This window comes from Triticum urartu, chromosome 5 (genome assembly GCF_003073215.2).
Source record: "Triticum urartu cultivar G1812 chromosome 5, Tu2.1, whole genome shotgun sequence".
Taxonomy (NCBI): Eukaryota; Viridiplantae; Streptophyta; class Magnoliopsida; order Poales; family Poaceae; genus Triticum; species Triticum urartu.
Window position 1 is genome coordinate 389,766,678 of NC_053026.1, and position 23,041 is coordinate 389,789,718.

Below are 23,041 nucleotides of genomic sequence, written 5' to 3' on the forward strand. Positions count from 1 at the left end.
TGTTGAGCGCTACATACTACGTTGTGAGATTTGCCGCAAAGCCAAGTCACGTTTAAACCCTCATGGACTTTATACGCCCTTATCCATTCCTAGTACACCTTGGGAAGATATTTCTATGGATTTTGTTCTTGGATTACCACGCACTAAGAGGGGGAGTGATTCAGTTTTTGTGGTAGTTGATAGGTTTAGCAAGATGGCTCATTTTATCCCGTGTCATAAGAGCGATGATGCTTCACACATTGCCGATTTGTTTTTCAGGGAAATCGTGCGGCTACATGGAGTACCACACAGTATTGTTTCAGATCGTGACACCAAGTTTCTGACCTATTTTTGGAAAATGTTGTGGGCAAAGCTAGGGACAAAGCTTCTCTTTTCCACTACATGCCACCCACAAACAGATGGACAAACTGAAGTTGTCAACCGCACTCTATCCATGATGCCGAGAGCAGTTTTAAAGAAAAATTTGAAGATGTGGGAAGAATGTATCCCCCACGTGGAGTATGCATACAACAGGGCAGTACATTCGACCACTAAATTTTGCCCTTTTGAAATTGTTTATGATTTCAAACCTACTACTCCCATAGATCTTTTGCCTTTATCATTGCAGGAGCGAACCAATCTTGATGAAAGTAAGCGTGCTGACTTCGTGAAAAAAATTCATGAGAAGACCAAGGAAAATATTGAGAAGATGACTGAACAATATGCAAAATGAGCAAACAAGGGAAGAAAGAGGGTGTTGTTTGAAGAAGGTGATCTTGTGTAGGTACACCTGCGGAAGGATCGTTTCCCAGATCAATGCAGATGCAAGTTGCAGCCACGTGGAGATGGTCCATTCAATGTTCTTGCGAAGATCAATGACAATGCCTAGAAGATTGACTTTCCGATGGATTATGGTGTTAGTCCAACTTTCAATGTGTCCGACCTCTCTCCATACTTTGGACCATCAGAGTCGAGGACGACTCCTCCTCGATAGGGGGAGGTTGATGAGGACACCACAACCATCGACAAGTCTCCAACAATTATAGGTCCAATCACAAGAAGTCGCGCCAAACAAATAAGTGACCAGGTGAACGCTAACTTAAGTTTACCTTGTAACCTTAAGGACACAACTATGCTTTCATCTCCATTGTTGTTGGTTGAACTTAGGTATAACATGGAAGCAATCCAAAATCCTCTGAGCTCTTGAAGCAACCGCTTTGGAGTAACAAGTTCGGAGAAAACAAGTTGCAAGTGAACCTGATGCTGTCAGTTTTTACCTCTGATGTTTTGGTGTGGCACACCCATGTGATGGAGAGACGTGGCCATAGGGGTATATCAACAGAAGCTACATAAAATTATCTTTCCAATTCAAAAAGCCTCACATCATTTGGAGTTGTGAGTCAAAAGTTCTAGTCATTCTCGTGGAAGGTGTCCAGACTGTCAAGACTTCGCGAATTTCCGAGGAGCTCTGCAACAACTCCCAAAGTTGACTGCTTATTCACCTAAGAAAGCCATGCAAACCTGCTTACTTTTGAAACCATTTTCACACCTAGCTAAGGTGGGTTGTCCCTGCTATAAAACCCCATCTCCCCCATCCTCTAGAGAACCTTTTGTCAAACCATTCAGCTACAAGCTTATGCGGCAAGACTGCTAGAGAGATCCGAGAGATCTTGCTACCTTTGCTCTTGTGAGCTCATTCGGATTCGCGAGAAGAAGCCTCTGGTTCCCCCTAGTTCGTGCTCTACGGTTCCGGCTGTTTTGTGTGGATTAGTCCCAGTTTGTGGTTCTGTGATTGTTCGGACATTGGGTTGGAGTTCTTATAGCTTCGGTCAGCCATCCCCAACGTACGGGTTGCATCCAACCTTGGCAGGTATAAAGCTAGTTATCTCGGTTGCTTGCAGCTAGTTATCCCTTCCGATTTGATGCTACGACGTGAAGATCAGGTGATGAGGCGGTAGACCTGGCCAAGGTGGAGCATGTCCTTGGGCTTGAGGATCTTGACCCGGGTGATCTTGGCGGCAGCGCCCGCGCCTCCGACGGCTGCCGTCGCGGCTGCTGCCGCGGTTGCCTCGTCCCCCGCGGCCGCCTTGTCGTCGGGGGAGAGGCGGAGGATGACGAGCGCGACATAGTGGCCGGGGTTGGTCTTCATGGCCTTGGCCGCCGGGGTGGGCCAGTAGAGGCGCTCCACCTTGCCGCCGGGGTGCTGGATGATGACCTCCGCCGCCTCGGCCGCCTAGCAGTTGCCCATCGCGCGCGCGCCCCCGCGCCTCACTTCTGCCGGCGGAGCTAGTGGTGTGTGGTGAGCTCTAGGGGGAGAAGGAGGAGGAGGAGTAGAGGAGAGGGGAGCAGAAGGTCACACAGTTGCCGTTTCGAGGGAGGTGGCGGCGTTAAATGTGGTGAAGGGAAAAGGCGCCGGCCATGAGGAGGAGAGGAGAGGAGTATTGGCTGGCTTCGCCTCGTCTCTCGTCTCAGCAGACTGCAAAATGGTCAAATGGTGGAGCACCACTGCACTGACCTAGTTTTGAACATTAAAAAAAACTGAAAAGTTTCTCTCATGAAATTTTCAAAATTTGAGGGATAGTGCGTTCCATGAAATACTTTTTGTGTATTATATTAACCTTAGGTTTGCCCTCGGGTTAACTGTTGGATTATGGATGGGCTTGGGCCCGTATAAGACAATAATCCCTGGTTAATCTTTTTTTTGAGGGTATGTCAAAGGCGTACCTTAGCTTTATAGAAAGGAGAAAAATATGTATAGGAGATTACAATTACGCTGGTTAGGAGTCACAAGCCGACCCTAACCAAGCCTCCACTCCACTCCTCACGCTACTCGACTGCTCTCATACAAGTTGTCCTCCAAACGCTCCTGCCGTGGTCCAAGTCTTCAAATCGTCGATGATCATGTCCACCGTATCCCACTTGTTCTTGATCTGGCTCTATCTTAACACCCTCGCGTTCCTCTACTTCCATAGTGTCCAGCAGATAAGCGTTATGAACGTGTCAAATCCTTTCTGAGCTTGCTTATGTATTCGTTTTCTGGCTTCCGACCATCATTGCACCAACCTAGAGTCATTTGTTAGGCATAGCTCCATCCTCAAACTCATCCTAGCAATGCAGCTGTACCACACTTGGCGCGAGAACACACACTGCTGCAATATGTGGTCGACCGTGTCCTCCTCCCGGTCACATAAGTAGCATTTTGACGTTTATCCGACGTCCATAGTCGATATTGCACTGCCAGCCATATGAAAGTTTTACACGCAACTGGTGCCCAACATTTTCAAATGGCTCTGAAAGAGTGGAATCTAACTCCTCCCTCACAAAGCATCTTGTAGGCCAATGATGCTGTGTAGATTCCAGACACATTCCACGCCCAAATGGGGTTGTCCTCAGTCTGAGCGTCCAGTTGAACCTCCGAGATGATCTCCCAAAGTCCGATGAACTAGGTTAAACCCTCCGTGCATAAGTTACCCACCACGTCATTCATCCATGGATGCATGCACATAGCATCACGTACCAGTCTTCTGTTGGCCACCTGCGTACGAACTGTCGCCACAACCAAAGGGGGAATATCTGTGATGGTTGCGCCATGGAGCCACCGATCGGTCACTGGCTCTAGCATAGGACGAGGGGATCGAGAACCTGACATGAGGCGGTGACGTGCCAGCAGTGGACCTTGTCATCGGGCCCACCTATGAGTCTCAGATGCTTGCATGTGGGCCACCACGGCATGGGCACGCCACACCAGGACCCGGGCCGGCGTGTGCTGCACCTGCATGCCTGCGTAGGCGTGAGAGGACGCGGTGAATCCGGCCGGGAGATCCTCTCACGCCTCAAACCACCTACGTGTACCAGCAGTAGTACGATCTGTAGTAGCCACATCCTACATGTCACGAGGCCCCTCTTTCGACCCTTCCTTTCACTTCTTTTTGCAGTGCCATCGTAGCTTCATCCATCGGAGGCGGAGCGGAGCACCTGCAAGACAGCAGGTTACGCAGAGACCGCATGGTGTTTTGAGACAATTTTACTAACTGCAAGCTTGTATGAAATGTTAAGACAATTTTTTGCCATTTCTTGGCAACGTAACAGCATGTCTCTCCTGAGTTGGCCTTTCTTGTTTATTTTTCGAAAAAAATACGATGTCAAAGAACGTACTGTATATACATACTTACTGTACATACATACCGGTGGTGGTGGGTAGGAGTACATGTGTAGAGCAACAAGGACAAGCTGTCAGTGTCACCGGGCATACAAAAAGAGGATATGGTTTGTATTGCTTTCGCTCCTAGTCGTAGGCAGGCAGGCACATCATGAGCACCCCCACTTGTGAATTGTCTACTCAGGTAGTATAGCAGTTTCATTCATGCGTGCGTTCTTTTGCTGAAGCGTAGACGAAACGCCCTCCTGCCCCCGTTTATAGTACAAACCTGCCTCTCCTGCTCCTGTTCATCTCTACACGTCTTGCCCAATGAAGGCGGTGGATGTACTAGTACATACAGTAACAAACAAGTCAAGACAAATGAAATGATCTCCAAATGCTCTACGTGTATGGTCCATGCAATGCAGCATCATTCATGAGCAGTGAGATTCGTTTTTCATAAGTTTTTTCATGGTTAAATAAGTAGAGACAAATGATCCACGAAGAATATGTAAAGATCCGAATCACCGCTTCCTTTTTTTTCTGATGTGTGTGTATATATATATATATATATATATATATATATATATATATATATAAGCTAGTACCTGCATTTCCCTAATGAAGCTAGGCTTGCTTTGCTGTGCTCTGATTTAAACTGCAAAACTTAGGGGCTTTTTTAGGTCTATAATTAGCACTCAATGCCTCATGCGCTGCATGGTCCATTATGCATGCCACTACTAACACGGAGCATCAAAAAGTAATGAAAAGCCCTGAAGCATGTATGTATGCACTACACTGTACACATGACCTGATTAAAGGTGCATTTGTTGCTTAGTGCACCACTTGATGATCCATCCAGGGGCGCCTTGCATCGTTATGATTAAACTATGATGGGGAATCTGCAAATAACAATTAAGACCAGCGCAAAGCCCTCAGTAACCATAATCAAATCTGGCAAAGAGGAAGGGATTCATATACTCCTAGTGCTTCTCTTGCTTTCCAACCTTTGCACAGTAGTAGTATTACAGGCCACCACAAAGATCTAGCCGATCATGCCATGGTCCAAAAATTTAGGGTTCTGAGCAAAGGTTGGGTTGGGAGGAGGTCAACAACTTTGCTTGTTTTTTCTTTTTAATAATTAACCTTTTCGCCCTAACACCTGCGCCATTTTCTAGTACGCCCATAGCTGTGCCCATTTGCCATTTGGCATTTTTTTAGTACTTTGTCGTAAAGCGTACTGTACTAGACTACACCATTTGGAATATAGCATTTACATATATTCTAGAACGAAAATGAGAATGACTTGTCACCGGTACTATTTGATGCGTATGGATGCATGTATACATGCCTAGAAAATTAGTTAGTGATAACAACTATACTGCTTTGTCTTGCTGGATATTAGCTAATTGCATTGACGTGGAACAGTCCATTTGTAATACTATCGCGCATTAGTTGCTAATCTGCAAACCAGGAGGTTGACACGCACGTACAGTACGTACAAGGACCTGCTACCAAACGGCGTACCCGTGATGTAGATGGACAGTACTTTGATCATTTGCGCTTTTAAGTACTGATGTGTCCATTAAACGCACATTTCGTGAATTTTTACAAGTTGCTTAAAGTGTTTAAAGTCTAAAAATTATAGATAATCAGCAATGGGTGTGAACAGTAAAATCATTTAAAATCAGAAAAAATGATTATTTTTTCATCCAGGATGCTTGAATGTGTGATGCGCATGCTAAAATTCTTGATGTCTCAACATTCGAGGAGGTTGTAACATAAAAATTCGCTGTGAAAGAAACTTTTAAAAGTACATTGTTTGGGCTTAAATTTGTTTTTTTTTTGCCTAGAGCTCCTTGGATGTCCAAACATCACCAAAATTTGCACGCTTCTTGGACACTCGATCATCTCCGATGCCAAAATAATAATAATCAGACTTTCAAATTCTTTTACTATTTACTCAGACGTGAACTACCGATTTATTCTTTGCGGAAAAAACTTCCAATCTATTCATCTTCAACCATGGTAATAGAACGAACACTAGAAATGATAAAATTCCATCCAGGTCCGTAGAACACCTAGCGACAACTACAGGCACTGAAGCGAGCCGAAGGCGCGCCGCTGTTATCGCCCCTCCCTCGCCGGAGCCGGACAAACCTTATTGTAGTAGAAAGTCGGGAAGACGTTGTGCTAAGCCCCCCTAGAACCAACGCACCAGACAGCAAACGCCACGGATGAAGAGTGTAGATCAAAAGGATCTGAAGATACATGAACGAAGACGAACGACGAACAGATCCGAGCAAATCCACCAAAGACACAGATCCGTCGAAGACACACCTCCGCACGTCCACCGATGATGCTAGACGCATCACTGGAATGGGGGCTAGGAGGGAAGACCTTTATTCCATCTTACATTTCTGAGCAAGACACATACCCTAACAAAACTCAAAAAAAATCTGAAAATGTAGTCCTCCCACCGGCAAAAAGACAAGATCCATTCCGCCTTCATGACCCTAATGCCATAGGAGACGGGACGGACCGCCCCGGGCGGGAGGCAAAGAATTTTAGCTTTTTGGGAGGCAAATCCGATTTACAAAACAACTTGTTTTGCTGTGAAAAAGAATCTGGTCGGATCAGTCGCTTCATTTTGACTTGAAGCTGCTAGTGATTTATAGAATAAAGTTTGGTTCCTTATTATTTTAGTTTGCATTCGTTATACCCAATGGATTCTGCACAAAATTCTAAGAAAATAAGGGCGAAAAGGAAAAAAAAGAAACTAGCTAAAGGAAACAACAGGTGTAGAGGAAAAGGACTTGTGTCACATGATTTCGGCATTTTGCAAGTGTGTACGCTACGCGCCCTGGGTCAAGATTAGCAAGCGGTGTGAGTACAACAAGCAGCATAATGAAGCTAGCGTAGCCGTGTCATTAGATTCGATAAAATAGGATCAGGCCTGCATCGAATCGATAAGGTTTGGCATCGAACCGATAAGCTTTGGCGCGCTTCTTTTTTCTTTTTTTGGCCCATAAACCGTAGAACGGTTGTTCTGAGCTTTAATATTGTACTGTTCCTTATTTTTTTGCGGGGATACTGTACTGTATTTTTTTTCTTTGAGATGTAGTATGGCACTGTCACTTTAAGTAATCTTGGATCACACAAAACCACTGCCGCGCGCACACTCGATGCCCGAAAGAGGCCACCCCGGTCAACGCTCATGTGCCTGTGCGCGCGTGCGTTCGTACGTGGTATCGTGTGTGTGTGGACGCGCTGCCTGCCTGCCTTTCCGCCCCGATCCTGCAGTTTTTAACTTACACTGAGACGGTGGCGTGTCGTCCGCACGACTCTTGAGATGTTCCGTCGCCGGGCGTGGCAAAGGTCAGCGCCCCCGCTTTATACTACTACTACAAAATCTAATCTATATGCGTGCGTGCCTGCGTACGGCCTGCGGGCGGTAAAAATGATGGTGGCTACGTACTCCACCACCTTTCCGCTTTGTACAGCCGCACAGCACATGCATGCAAATAATTTCGGAAGGAGCCCGTGGAGGGAGGCACTTTCCTGATTCCAAACACAAAACTTGCACCAGTTCTTTCTTTTCCATTGGTTTTTATGTCGCTTAATGTGCACCAGTTCTTTCTCAACACGCGGAGAGCTCATGAGAACTCCACATGGTTCGATTCAATTTTCGCAGATGAGGGAGGACAGGAAACCTACCTGCTGTTTGCATGTAAACCAAGGCTGCTGCAATAAAGCGCCAACAGCGTGCAGCAGTGCCGGAATAAGACTCTGCGAATTAAGCATGAACAGCCCCTGGTGCTACACCGCTCCGGCTACAGAGCAACCTAGGAATCAAATGCATCTCTGTACCTCCCGGCGGCCAGCGAGATCGCCATAGACCCATATTATTATTCCCACATGTTTATACTGTATATGTATATATTCCCGCACTCCTGAGATGTACAATAACTTTCAACATGCACGTCCTCGTCTGCGCAACGCAAGCTTGCTAGTGACAAAAGCAGATACCTAACCCCGTCATTTGGCCCTTGCACATACCACACATGACCACATCACAACAGCTTAGCTAGCATTGATTGTTATTTGGGTGACACAAGCAAGGGCTAGCTTCCCGTGTCATGTCTGGCATGGGCTCTTCTTTTCGCCGGAACCAAGTGGCCGGCGCCATCATCTTTCCTTTTTCTTTTCTGCCCGTCCTCTATAGTACCAACTTTCACAATGACATAATTGAAATATTGGACAATGGTTTACACAAAAAAAAATTTCAAATACGCACAAGTGTGCGTACTATATATTAAAAAAGAAACATGAAAGAGCCCCTTCACGTTGGGTGTTACACATTATTATATGAAACCCAACTCCACCACAAAGTTACCTACACTACCCTCTCATGCTCTCCCACCTAGCCAAAGCCCTAAAGAGAGCTTCCACATCTCCATTCCGAAGTCCCACTTCCTTCCATGCTCGGCCATCCCTTTCGATGGTTCGTAACAAAACTTGCCATAACACAGTTTAAGAGAATATGTCCAATGGTCTCCTCTTGCTGGGCGCAGAAGGGGCAAGCGTCATGGTGGTCAAGGCCATGACGGGCCAGCCGGTCCGCCGTCCAACATCTGCTCTATATTGCAAGCCAAGTGAAGAACCAACAACGGAGCGGAGCCCTGGATGACCACATGAAGATGGTTGTCGGTGACATTTCTCGGCCCCAAAATCTGGCCTGATATGCAGATCTACAAGAGTACCTTCCATCCGGCTCCCGGGCCCAACTAATCTCGTCTATGGCTCCCGGAATCAGATCCACACGAGTAACATGCGCCCATAGCTGGAAGTATTCTTGCAGCGCCTCCAGAGAAAGCTCAGGGCCGACATCCCGTGCCCAGTCTGAGGATGACAGGGCCTGGTGAACCGTCCTAGAGCACCTAGCTGCTCGGTTCACTGACGCGTAAACGTGTGGTGCAATCTCCTGCAGCCGGAACCTACCGAGCCAACGGTCTTCCCAGAATATGGTTTACACGTATTGATGTGCTCCTGTTCATGTCGGCCTTAATTCAAAGTTTCTCTACTCGGAGAGTTCATCACAAATTTGTTGTTTTGAAGTCCATAACATGATTGATGACATCAAGGACCTCCAAGATAATATTACACCTCGTGCATGCGAGAATGAGCTTCTCACATACTTCCACCGCCTTAAAATAAGTATCGCTGACTTATTACAACTTGGTTCATCCAAAAATAAATGCCGCTGACTTAGTACAACTTGGACGGAGGGAGTATTTGTGTGCAGGTGGACCGATCTGAAGACTAAACTATCGGCCATGCGAGGTAAAAAGAAAACTCCTCGGCGGCTCGCTCCATCCAAATAGCTAATAAAGACAAGCAAGTAGATTAATTAACCACTGATCGCATAAACATCTCTATCTAGCTAGCTAGCCTGCTAAACCAGATGTGCGTGCCACACACGAGAAGGCAAAACCACCTTTGAAACACGCACACACGAAGCAGTCTCCATTTTCAACACGCATTGCAGGCCGAGACTCACGGGGTGAGCTTCATGTGACTGACCTCTTCCAACTAGGCCTAGTTAATCAGATTGTTAACCAGCTAACCAGATTGTTAAATAGGCATAGCTAATCGGATTGTTAACCAGCTAGGCAGACGTCCTTACACTTGGTCTACTTGTACATGCACCATGGAGAGAGACACACAACACAAACATCTAATCATCTAATCAGCCTAACCACTAGACTCTCTCTCTGTCTGTCTGCCTAGCTTTTGTTCCCTTGTCCTTGTTCGTGAGCTGTGACAACAAAACATAGCTTGCATGCAGCTCGCGGAGGGCGCAGGAAAGCAGGCTAGCCTGCCCGGCCGATGGGCACGCCGACCTCGCGGTTTGTGGTTGGCCTCCTGCCTAATTGTCTCATTAGACGACATAGATCCTCCCGCCTAGGTGCAATTGTCCCATGGATCCCCAAACATGGGGGGCAACGCAAGGACGCCGAGCGGAGAGGTGTTTGGAAAGCAAGCAACAATGGCGCGTCATCATTGACATGGATAGCCAAAGAGAATATATGTAAAGGGCAGTGTTAAGCTGAAAAGCCATGAGTAGTTGCTGCTCCAGCTCACACACATGCCTTGCGTGGAAATTTCTGAAGCAAATCCGGAACTAAAGTTGGCTCAAGGTGCCATGTTAAAATCTCCTTTTGTTTGTGTGTTTCTGGATAGATGGACAATGTCACTATAAGACTAACCACAATGAAGAGTAACATACATTAGTAACATACACGTATTCCTAGACTATGTTAATACATTCATAGTAGGTAGTAACATAAGTGTGGTAACATGCATAGCTTCATTTATTAGGTTATAGACTCATATTGCATTGGGACATGTGATGTTACAGTAACTAGCTAAGTTACTACTACTACCTCTCTACGCATTAACTCACTATCACATAAGCAAATTTGTTAAGTTGAACTCGATGTTACTGCTGAAGTTACTTCCACTGTGGCTAGTCTGAGCCGACGTCGATAGTAACTTTCTAGTTTCTAGGCCGACGTGCAACACGTCGCAATTCGCAGCAGCTTTGCAACTTTTCTCCAAGCCGTGTCTATGTCCAGCTATCCACGGGTAGTAGAATGGAATGATGGGCACGGAGGAATCGTCTCAGGGTGCATGGCAAAAAGCCAAAAGGTGGATCCTGTCATCCCACACTAGTGCCTGTTTCTCTGCCTTTTTGGTCCTGCAGGGTGTTGTTTAGCGGTGACAGGTGGGCCCGGGCAGATGCCACGTCTGGTCTTGGAGTGGTCATTAGGGTTTGACCGGCCTGTCACTTTTGGAAAGTAACTTGCGTACATGTTAAGTGTCCGTGTCTATTCGGAGCTTTCTATCTACTACTATGACAAAATGAAGTTCAGTGATCAGGTAAGAAAATTGGTTGCTTTTGGGCTGACGAGACTAATTGCAATGGCACTAAATACATACTCCTACGTTACATTCGGAAAAGGGAGTCATGGTGGCAGCCCCACCGAGCTTCACAGGCTCTCAGAGCGAACTGGCTAATTGGTTGTTTGGATGGTTTGCCAAGGCTCCTGCGGATGAACGAGAAGCTATGATCCATGCAGTCTACGCGCTTTGGCTGGCTAGAAATGAAACAAGGGACGGAAGGAGAATTGAAGAACCACATGGAATAACAGAGAAGGTGTGCGCTTTTATGAGAGAGTGGCGCGAGGTCCATGTCAAGCCGGCTCAGGCAACCATACCCATCGTAGTGCAGCGCTGGACGGCGCCGGAAGAGGGCTGGGTCAAGGCAAATTCTGACGGCGCTACAGCAAAGTTCGGAGGCAAGAGTGGAGGAGGGGCGGTGCTTCGCGACCATAACGGTGCTTTTCTCGCTGGGGCGTGTCACTTCTTTCCTCATGTCGACGATGCTGAGGCTGCTGAGATTAAAGCATGCAAAAGGGCTCTGTTGGTGGCAATGGGGATCAACGTTCAGAGGGTTCACTTGGAGCTGGACAGGCAGGCTCTTGTGCATACGATCAAAAGCCCTGAGAGGAATCTGGCGGCAAATGGACCTTGGGTGGAGGAGATCAAGATGATGCTTCGAACTTTTCAGGATTTCCGAGTGTCATGGGTGAGGCGTTCTGCAAATGTTGCCGTGCACAATTTAGCTAAAGTAGGAGTAGGAGACGAACTTTGTAAGATATGGCTTGGATCACCCCCAGACTGATTGCGTTATGGAAGTGATCGCAGACGAGATCCCAGACTTTGTTTAAGTTAATAAATGCGGCGACATTTTCCCTCAAAAAAAAAGTACCACGGCAGATGAGGAAGGTGGGTGACCAAGTGTGAGCGTGTGACCTCATCGTAAATTTGCAGTGTCACTCCTATTGTAGTGCTCCTGCCATCCTTGTTTCATGGAAGAAACGGCTCATTGCATCACGGTGGTTGAGCGTTTCCGCATAGATATACGCATAGACAAGGACGCCGTCAGCGTTTTAGGTTGGGCCTCGACCCCATGCAGTGCAGGTTTTGTTGGTCAGATTCCGTCTTCTCACGTACTCTTGGGCTTCAACCCCGGCCAAATGTATGCAGTACGCAGTTGCAAAGACCACCTACATATGTAGCCTCTGGACGTTTGGAACGTCAATAAAGCTTGCTGCAAGATAGTCACGCCGTCCGCCCGCCCTAGCTAGCTTGTATAGTTCGTTGCGCGATGGATGGGTCGATGTGGTCTTGACGAGCGAGATATCCGATCGAGCTGTGCGAGTTAACATCATTCAAATCGATCACAAGATCTCCGTTCCGTGTCTGCCCGTCTCACGTGTCATACAGTAGCTAGGAAAGTCTAGTGTTGGTGATGTGTATGTCTGAGTGCCTCCCGTGAACAGAAGAAAACGTACCGAGTACCGACGCTACTGGTCCGTAAGGACGTGGCCACCGGTGCTCTGCATTCATGCATGGCACGGTTAACTGCATATTGGAAAAGATTGTAACACTAGTTACCTGAGTGGCTGACTCCAAAATAAAAGCTGAAACTGGAGATATCACTTCCGATTGAACAAGGCCATGCGACTTCTCGTCCGATGATGAACAACATATGCTAGCGCTTGTCGCTTAGATTTCCTTTTATACGTAGGACGTGTTTCAAATGCACTGAGAAGATTGTGCCGAGGCGATTATGAAAGAGATTGTAGAAAGAGATGATGAAAAGACGATATGGCTTTTCATAATCTCTTCTTTCATCATTTTACTTGTATAGGAATCCGCTTTTTTTTTTCTCTCTTTCGAGGGAATATGGAAATCGTTTGGTGCAGATGGAATAACTATCATTGTGCAAAGGCGAAGAGTAGTAACTCGGAATTCTAGAACCCGATTCCTACTTAGCGCTTCAAGCGCCGGATACTTCGTTAGCGGTAACTGCTGCACACGATTTCCATAAACTACTGGCTAGTGAAATGGGCCGGCCCAAATCACGTACTCCGATCACCGGGTTTGCAAACCTTCCATAAGGCCCCCTCCAGTTTTCTGTGGCTAGGTTCTTGTGGTTTTCGTGTTTCACCGGTTTTTGTTTTGTTTATGTTCTTCTTTTTCCTTCTTAATTCATAATTTTGTAAAACTAGTGACTTTTCTTATTATCTTGCAAATTTTTTTTCAAATTCGTAATTTGTTTCCAAAATTTGCGTTTTTCTAAAATTCGTGAATTTTTTTTTAAAATTCTATGATTTATTTATCAATTTTATGAACTTATCTCAATTTTCATATTTTTTGAATTCATAAATTTTTTTAATTTTTTGTTTTTTAATTCCTATTGTTTCTAGAAAAAATTGCATTTTCCCACAAAAGTTAATGGTGAGAACTGGTCAGTGGCGAACCGATCAACTGTTGTGTACCAAGCGACCTGGGTTGTGAGCGAGGTGCTCAACTCATTGCTAGGCAAGCCCAGGAAGCAGAGCGTGTGAGCGTTGCATCCTACACGACGCAATGGCAAACTACCAGATTGTAAGGCCGAGATCCAATGGGCCTTTTACGTTGTCACAAAGACCAAACAACCCGTGACTGCACCACTAACAGATTATAGCTTCTCCAATGCATCTACTAAAAAAAGCTTCTCTTGCGAACCAATAGTCCTAGACTTACGTGATACATCTACATCTATGGGAAGCAACTTGGGAACAACATCATGTTAATCTCTCCCCACCTAATTTTTAGGGTGGGGCTCTGCTTTCCATCATTTTCCAACCATACGTTGCCAACTCATCCCGTAACTTCAATCCCGTAAAGTTGCCCGTAGGTGTAGTTCCCTGAAATGCGAACTAGGTCAATTCCATAAAAGCTCCCCCGTAAGTCAAGCATTTTTGCCCTTTGACTATGGACGTGTGTGTGTGCGGCTGTGCACGCGCGCATTGATTAGCGAGTTGTAGCACTATTAGGCCAATCTTATTTTACACAATCACATAAATGTATCAATAAATGTGTGATTTTTCTAAACGCATGTAATTTTAAAACGTATGAACATTATAATTTCAAATGCATAAATATTCTTGAATATACACATTTTTTATATATGAACAAATTTTAAATGCATTATGCTTTTTAATACACAATGTATATTTTAAAACATTATTAATTTATTTATGTTGAATATTAGAAAATATATTAATATATTTTTGACAGCAAATATGTGTTAACACATTTTCATAATATATCTGTCCATTACATGAAGTATATATTTTCCTAATAAAATATTGTTACTGAGCCATGTCTGGTGCAGACCTTATAGGAAAAACTTCAGCCGACTTGCCACATGTCCTACACTTAAAGTCTAGAATAGGATTTCGCGCGCAGGTCATTGAATAGTGACCGCGCACGTGCCGATTTATTCCAAAATTTTCCCAACAAGTTTATTTCTTCCAAATTTATTTACTTTTTAATTTCAAATCTTGTTTTGATTTTTTTAGAAATTGGTCAACATTTTTTAAAACTGATGACCTTTTTAGAAAATGAGGGGAAAAATCAAATTCATGGACAGTGTTTGAAATCTGAGATCTTTTTCAAATACAAGAACATTTTTAAAATTTAATAACATTTTTGACATTTGGGAGCAATTTTTGAAATTCTTGGCTTGTTGCTCAAATCTGATAAACATTTCAAATTCGTGCACATTTTTTGAGTATGAACATTTATTTAATTGCGGGAACATGTTTCAAATCATGAGCAGTTTTTTTAAAATTTGGAATTTTTATTCAAGAATACATTTTCAAATTTATGAATTGTTTTCGAATTTTGGAATCTTTTCTAAAGTCCAAACATTTTTCAAAAAAAAAAGCAGGGGCACTCCACACCCCAATAAGCCGGTCGTCCGCATCAAAGTGCGAGCGCATGTTCCCGTTTGCTGCACTTGTGGCACGCAGAGCGGGGATTAGGAGCTTCCTAGAATAGGGGGCATCGCTTTGCCTCACCTGCTGCGAGACAGACAGTGTGCTCGTCTGCAACGTCTACTTGGCAGGCAGATCGTATTGTTAGTTCATTAGTTTTATTTGTATTCTAAAACATTCTAAATAAGTACTTGAGAAACTAATTTAACCAAAAATTTATAAACATTCATCGCACATTTTAAAATATTAATGCGCGTGAAAATAATGTCTGTGTAACTTTTAGAAAATATTGATGGCATTCAAAAAACTATGTTCATGATATTATTAAAAATGTTTACATAATATAAAACAAATGTTCAGATAATTCAAAAAACTATTGGTAGCATTTTTAAAAAGTTCACGCATTTAAAAATATGTTCATGACATTTTTCTAAAATATTGGTACAAATTAGAAAGTGTTATCTTAATTTTATAAAAATGGTTCACACCATTAGGAAAATGTATGTGACATTGAAAAATATCACGCCTTTCAGGAATATGTTTGTTACATTTTAGAAGTTACAATGTAAAAAAAATGTTCGCGTATGTAAAATGTAGTACAATTCAAACAAATGTTTAATGTGTATTTGAAACTGTTTTGCATGTATTAAACAAATGTTCAAACATGTATTGAAAGAAACTGTTTAAATTTGTTTTTGAAAAAAATATTCGCCATGTTTTAAAAAATGTTCAACATGTATCAAAAAATGTTGCATGTGTAATGAAAAATGTACAACATGTGTTAAGAACGTCAATATTTTCTTGAAAAAAAGGGGAAATGGTAGGAAAACCGAAGAAGACCAATAGGAAAAATACATCGAAACAAAGAAAGAAAACAAATCTATACAGAAGCTTCTAGAACCAGTCCAAGCCTGTCCATCCAAACTTTCTTTTTTATTTTGAGGCAAGTCCATCCAAACTTCCCAAAACCTCTAGGTGGACCTAAAGTATTGGGCCATCCCGATAGCTCGTCACGCTGCGGGCGAAATATAGCCCTGACCTAGAATTGGAGCACCCGCTGGGAGCAACTAGTTAACGAGCGCTCCTTCGGGAGCCTCGCAACGATCAGCGTCACTTGGCGCGCACTCAGCCATTCGCCACGTATCGCACTCTGGACGCTCCCTTCGGATTTTTTTTAATTATTTTTCCGCACGCGTTTTCGGCTTCTTAAACGGTTTTTTTTTTCGGGGTTTTTCGATGTTTTGGTTTTCCCTTGGTCTTTCTTAGCTTTTCGATAAAAAAATTTGGGATTTTTTTTTGCATGAAAAAAACGCGTTTTCTTTTATTTTCCTTTCGCGAAAGTCACGGTTTTTCTTTCGCGAGAGTCACGACCGTGCCTCTAGGAAAGGGAAAAACAAAACGCGTTTTCTGTTTTTTTTTTCTTTCGTGAGAGTCACGATTTTGTTTCCGCGAGAGGCACGGTTATGCTTTCGCGAAAGTCACGACCGTGCCTCTAGGAAAGGGAAAAACAAAACGCGTTTTCTATTTTTTTTCGTGAGTCACGGTTTTGCTTCCGCGAGGGGCGCGGTTGTGCTTTCGCGAAAGTCACGGCCGTGCCTCTAGGAAAGGGAAAAAATACGCGTTTTCTGTTTTTTTTCTTTCGCGGGCGTCACGGTTTTGCTTTCGCGAGAGGCACGGTTGTGCCTTCGCGAGAGTCACGGCCGTGCCTCTCGGAAACGAAAAAAACGTGTTTTCTGTTTTTTTCCTTCCACGAGAGTCATGGTTTTGCTTTCATGAGAGGCACGATTGTGATTTCGCGAGAGGCACGGGCGTGCCTCTTTCGGAAAGGAAAATAAACCGTGCTTCCGGTTCGGTTTTTTCGTCCGGTTTTTTTCGTGAAAAAAAAGTTCGTCAAAACCTATTAACATGGGATCTAGTTTTGAAGATCTCGACGCGAGGAATCCAATATGAAAACGGTTCGAAATTTAGATGCATGGTTTAAGAGATAAAACGTTTTGAATAAACGGATTTACGAAAAAAGGGAAAACTCTCAGGTCGCGACAAATGGCGCGATGCATGTGCGCCACTTGTCGCGATCTGGGAAAGTGAAGTGTTCTTTACAACGAGTACTCCTTAATTAGTGATTTCGGCACCCGCTGCATTAAGCTACCTAAAAAGATGTCGAAAAGTAGTTGTAGCATTAAGCTTACCGCTCAATGCGGCCCATTTAACATGTAATATATATTTTCTTTATAAATATAAAAATGGATTCATTACATTAGTTTTCTATGATCATATTAACAAATTTAAATATTACAGAAGCATGTAATGTTGATAGGACGGGACAAAACATTCTTGATTTTTTGTTATGTTCTGTACAGACTAGATCGCCTGTATTGGACGTGATGCATGATGCATCGATAGAGTTGATAACTACTACCTCCATTCCTAAATATAAGACATCCAAGTTTAGCTCAGACATAACTGCCTTCTTTTTTAGCATAGAGAAGTGTCAAACCAAACTACTACCTTCATCCCTAAATATAAGACATTGGGGTAGTTTAATGTTGGTGCCTATGTGTGTGTGGGGGGGGGGGGGGGGGGGGGGGGGGGGGGGGGGGGGGGTGGTGGTTCTCCAGGCTTGTCCATGGGGTGCTCCAGACGTGTGATCAACTCCAACATTGTGAAGGTCATCGATGATCGACGCAATGAAAAATGAGATGCACTTTGGTTGTAATGAGTAAATATGTACTTTGAGCTATAAAAGAACACGTATTGGGAAAAAAATATTTATGCATATCAAAATAAGCGTCCTTGTATTGATAAGTATGTTCATTATGCGAATCAATCTGTGGTTTGATGGTTAGGAGGATACGGTATCTCGGCCTATCAGAGTTCAAGTCCTGATACTCACATTTATCCTGAATTTATTTTAGAATTTTTCCCGAGATACGCGTTCAGTGGGTGGAGCCATTTCCATTGACTACGAGACGTCAACGATGACTTCGTGAAATCTCAAGATGATATGCCGGCTCAGTCTCTCGGAGAGTGTGTGCGTGTGCGTTCATAGAGGTGGGTGTATGCACGTATATGTGAGCGCTTGCATCTGTACCGTATTATAAAAAGTATGTTCATTATTAAAAATAATCTTGCACATGAAAAAAATATTTCTGTTTTGCAAACAATAAAATGTTCTCATATACCAAAGTAAATTTATAGTTTTTACCCGAAAATGGTGCGTCTATTTTTTCAAATTATTTTTGTATGTGAAACAGTAATACTCATGCTTTGAAAATAGAAAGTTTACGAGTTCCTCGGAAGTGTTTGTGTATCACATACTCCTCAAAAATATAATTGGGGGCACTATGGTCCTTTCCTCAAAAATAAAATAAAACTACGTGTCCGGTTGAGTAATTTTTTTGTTTTTGTTTTCGGACATAGCAGGATCAAGAAATGTCATAAATTGAACGCTTCACTCTTTAATTTCTAGGAAATAAATTAGCATTATATAAGCCACCATACTACTGATGATCTTTTCTTCCCGGGCTAGGGAAGCCGCATGTACATCCACAGATTAACAACGACGCTGATCCGCTTAAACCAAGAAACCAACATGGCGTCCCCACCGGTCCGTCCAATCAGTCCATTTTCGTCCATAAATACACAAAATTGACCACAAAGACTCGACGGATCAAGCTAGCAGCACCAGCAAGTGGATCCACAGCGCCCTTCTCCGCGACGGCATTTCGGCATCATCATATTCATACCGAAGGGAAGAACTTGTTGAGGTTGAATGGCAGCGAGTAGAACTCCTCGCTCCGGGCGTCCTTCTTGAAGCTCCTGAACTTGTCCCACCAGTGGTACCCCCTGTCCTTCCGCACCGCGCTCTGGTGCAGGTGCATCGTGTTGTCCAGGAAGTAGGCCACCAGCCCCGCCACGAACGGCTTGTTGGAGAAGGGCACGTTGATCATGTCGTTGAACTGCCCAAATCAACAAATGGTCAGTGGTTTCAGAGAGCTGCTGAATGGCGAGAGGCCGAGGCGAGTGCTTATCGTCGTACCCATCTGGCGCCCGTGTGCACCGGGCCGTGGCCCGAGACGGAGGCGTACTCGTTGAAGTACTGCGGCACCGATATGCCGATGAAGAAGGAGAAGCCCAGGATGAACTTGGTCCTGAAGCTGTTCAGGTTGCAGAACTGGAGGAAGCTCAGACCACACGCACCTGCTCGGCAAAAGAGAGAACCAATGAGAGTCATGCTGGTGGCAAACTGCCTGGCAACATGCTATGCTGAAAATAATCAAATGTAGACTTCCGAACGACGACGGGCGGTTTCGGATATCTGGACGTACCGACATATGCGAAGAAAACACAGTACATGCCAGCAAATATAGGCAATGGGATGGATGCGAATAGGGCTCCAAATTTTCCTGTTTTGCCAAAAGAAATAAATTTGAAATCAGTTTGGGTAACAATATATGTGCACCAGCCAAAACTATAGTAATAATAGCTTTAAAAATAAGTTTAGCACAGACAGATATATTACCTAGGACCGCGAAGAAAATCATGAAGCCGGCAGATATTTGCACCACTCTCCTGCTGCCAACATGTGTCACAGCAAGTAAACCAACATTCTCCCTGCAAATACAAAAGTTCACAGAGAGAATCAAGTAATTACTAAAAAAATCTGTTCAGTCAAGTAATGCCACTTGTACTATCCCGAAACAAACATATACTTACACTGCAACTGAGGTTCCATTGGCTGTCCCAAAGAATGAATCAAGCAAGATGCCGATGCCCTGAAAGTGATGTTCCATAGTGATCAGCATGCATTATTAGCAAGTAAAATAAGATGAGACAAACTCCACTGTACAATCAATGGCTCATTTACCTGCCAACCAATTCCCCGACTGACGATCGACGGAGGTATCATCGTTGCACTTGCATACCTTGAAGCGGCAATGAAGGCTCCAGTGGACTGCAATATTATAATTACCATCTTATTATGACTGAATCTGAATGTATAGCATCTGTTTCCTATTTTCAGGGTAAATATTGCAGACAAACCTCTACAATGGCAATGAATGAAGTCATCATCATTGCAAAACATTCTCCAGCATCGAATGTAGGAGCCCCCCACTGAAACGGATACGGAACGCTTATCCTGAAACCAGATTTCAGGCAGCACCTTCGTTACGAATGCCATCAGAATTACAACACATTATTATAACAAAATATGGTTTCCTCTCCTGGGACCCTACCATGGAGCTCCTCCGATAAGCCCTGAACGATCGACGCGGCAATGCGCCTGCGTCTTCAACTTGGCGTTCTTGTAGGCGCCGCTGATTGTGAGGATGTATGCGTAGAGCCACACGATTGACACGGTGAAAAGAACAGCAAACCGGCCAAAGACGCCCTTTCCGGAATGCAACACATGAGGCAAATACTGTCCAGGAAACAAACATGATCAGCACCCACATCATCATTAACTTACTGAAACCATTTAAAAACATTGATCTGGCCAATCAGAACTTTGTAAAATGTTGTGATACCTGAGAAAATGCGACCATTAGGATGAGTTCTGGAAGACCGATTTCCACGCACTTGGCTACCTGTATTTCATCATGAATACCTTTTATTCACTCTTCCAAGAACATACTTTCTGGAAGCAGAGGATAAGAGCAAGTGATGGAGCGAAACTAACCGCTGGAAAGCCGAGCTCATAAAGCCCAAATCCGACGAGTGAAACAAGAGGAACTGCAGATAATGGGCTCAGCAATCTGCACAGGAATGATGCAGGATAGTTAGTGAACTCAACTCCTAACTGCACAAGCTGAAACGCTACAGGGCAGTACTAAGAGGACTTGTACTGTAATTCGACGAAGAAAGGCCGAAATTCGGACTAACTTGACAACATTGCGCCAGAGGCCGCTGAAGCCGAGGATGATCTGAATCGTGGACGCGATGATGAGAGCGCCTTGTGTCCCCCTCATCGTCCGTAGGAATTTCTTTACGACAGCAACACAAATTTGTCAGCCTGCGTACAGGAACTCGTACGTGATGAGAAGACAATTCTGCTGGGCAGTAAGAAGTACCTCGTGAGGGTCTGCCTCATTGTCGTAGCGTCCGGCCAAGATGATGGAGATGGTCGGCGCGACGAAGGTGTAGGAGCCGCCCATGACGACGGGGAGGCAAGACCCGAAGCAGGTTTGCAGCAAGGTGTTTATGCCGGCGACGAACAAGAGCGTCTGGATCACCCGAGCTTTCTCCTCCTGACAGAAATAAATTCAGCGAGTGCCCATCATTTATCACTTCTTCCGAGATGTTGAATTTATATGCAAGTGAATAAAACAGAGGACATTTGGTAGTGCATAAATGAAGAGCTGAGGACTCACATTTCCACCTCCCATCTGAGGAACAAGCGCGCTTGGTATGATGACGGTGGTGCCCAGCATGACTATGAAATGCTGAAATCCTAGGATCACGGCCTCGGCTGCGTACAAAGATTACAAGCACAAGAGAAACGTCAACATACAGTATCATTTGATATGAGCAGTACTACTACTATATCAATTTTGCGTAAAAAGATGTGCAACTGAAAGGCCTTTTCATTATAAATAAATTCAAGATCAGCGAATCTTCCAGACTGGTTAAGCAAAAGAATTTGTTCCCAATAAAAAACATGAAAAACTTTCTGTAGTGAAAATAGCACGAAGAGGCTGATGTCCACCGACGGCAGAAAAAACAGGTCAGTGATCAGCACGCATATATTTGCAGTGGGGAAGAAAGCCTGGACATGTATGAAACAGCAAGTAGTACGAGAAACAAAGTGAGGACAGTGAAGGGACAAGCAGGGAGGAGTGAGGGAAGCTTTCAAAGAGCAAAATCAAAAGGGTGAAGCAGAGCAGGGAGCACGTACGCCATGGCGGCGGGCTGGTTATGCAGAAGGACACACTGGGCAGCTGCTCCTTGGGCGGATGCGGCTGCAGCTCGTCGGCCTTGGGCGGCGGCGCGGCTGCCATCTTCTTCTTCCTCCGGCTCCAAACTCGCAAGAAACCACGCTCGTCACTTCACTCGCCACTTGAACAAGGGGACTGGACTGACCGACCGACTGATCTGTCGTTCCTTTCTGCGCCGAGAACCAAGAACCCCCTCGCAAGCAAGGAACAACCAACCAACCAGCCACGGGAGAAAAAGGTTGCAGAAAAGGCGCAGAGAATCGGGAGAAAACAATTGATCTGGCCTAGCTACCCAATTCCCCACTCCTCCTCCTCCTCCTACAAGGAATGGAATCTATCCCCCCAGAAAGCCACCTTACGCTCTCTTCTTCCTTCCTTCTGCAAGGAAAGGGAAGAGAAGAGAAGCTCGCTGGAGAGGGAGGAGGCTGCTCGGAGGAAGCGACTAGACTAGCAGCGGCATCCCGAGGCGAAAACTTCCTCTCTCTCTTTTGGGCGGGGCGGCAGAAAGGAGGTGGCAGAGGGGCAGAGGGCGAGAAGGACTGCTCTCCTTGCCGCTTTAAAAACGGCGCCTTTTGCGAGCCAGCGAGCTGGCCTGGCCACCGAGCCCTTTTCCCTCGGCGGCTTTCCCCGCCCCCTCCGATTCTCGCTGTTTCCTCCTCTGCCTCACCGCTGCCGTGCTAGTCCCAAGTCTCAACTCTCAACTGCTCGGGGGTTGGGGTTTGACGCTCCGTCCGTGGCCGTTACTGAAGCTGAGCCAGCAGCGCTGACACAAGCTGCAGATTTCCCTTTGACCGCGATCGGTCCGCTTGTGGTATTAATCGGCAGTTTGTATTTTGTGTGCATATCAGCATATAGGGGTGTGTAAATGCAGATGAGTTAAAGAGTGAGCCTGCGGAAATTTCTCGGAAATTAGAAGGGTGGATGGTTGTTGAGGGAATTTATTCTCCTCTGGCTAGAGAGACGGGCGTGATGATAGGTTGGCTGTCCACTGAAAGCCGCCCTGAGTGCTAGGGCTTCGGCGGAAGGATCATCAGGGACAGGCGCCAACGAGGTTCAGGACCATGTTACCTGGTGATCAGAAGTGCCTCAGATTT

At 44.9% G+C, this 23,041-nt stretch overlaps 1 protein-coding gene and 1 pseudogene across 1 annotated transcript; both read right to left on the minus strand.

The window, feature by feature from the left end:
- Window positions 1-1,918: 1,918 nt before the first annotated feature.
- On the minus strand, window positions 1,919-2,227 carry LOC125556058 (annotated as a pseudogene).
- A 16,218-nt stretch (window positions 2,228-18,445) lies between these two features.
- Window positions 18,446-22,647, minus strand: LOC125509221 (nucleobase-ascorbate transporter 6-like). Its single transcript, XM_048674137.1, has 14 exons — window positions 21,908-22,647; window positions 21,384-21,481; window positions 21,084-21,260; window positions 20,896-20,996; window positions 20,693-20,768; window positions 20,541-20,600; window positions 20,250-20,434; window positions 20,056-20,152; window positions 19,880-19,966; window positions 19,729-19,787; window positions 19,535-19,626; window positions 19,341-19,418; window positions 19,052-19,212; window positions 18,446-18,971 (listed from the first exon to the last, which is right to left on the minus strand). The coding sequence occupies exons 1-14, from the start codon at window positions 22,008-22,010 to the stop codon at window positions 18,753-18,755; spliced, it is 1,593 nt and encodes a 530-aa protein (XP_048530094.1). The 5' UTR covers window positions 22,011-22,647; the 3' UTR covers window positions 18,446-18,752.
- Between the last annotated feature and the right edge of the window lie 394 nt (window positions 22,648-23,041).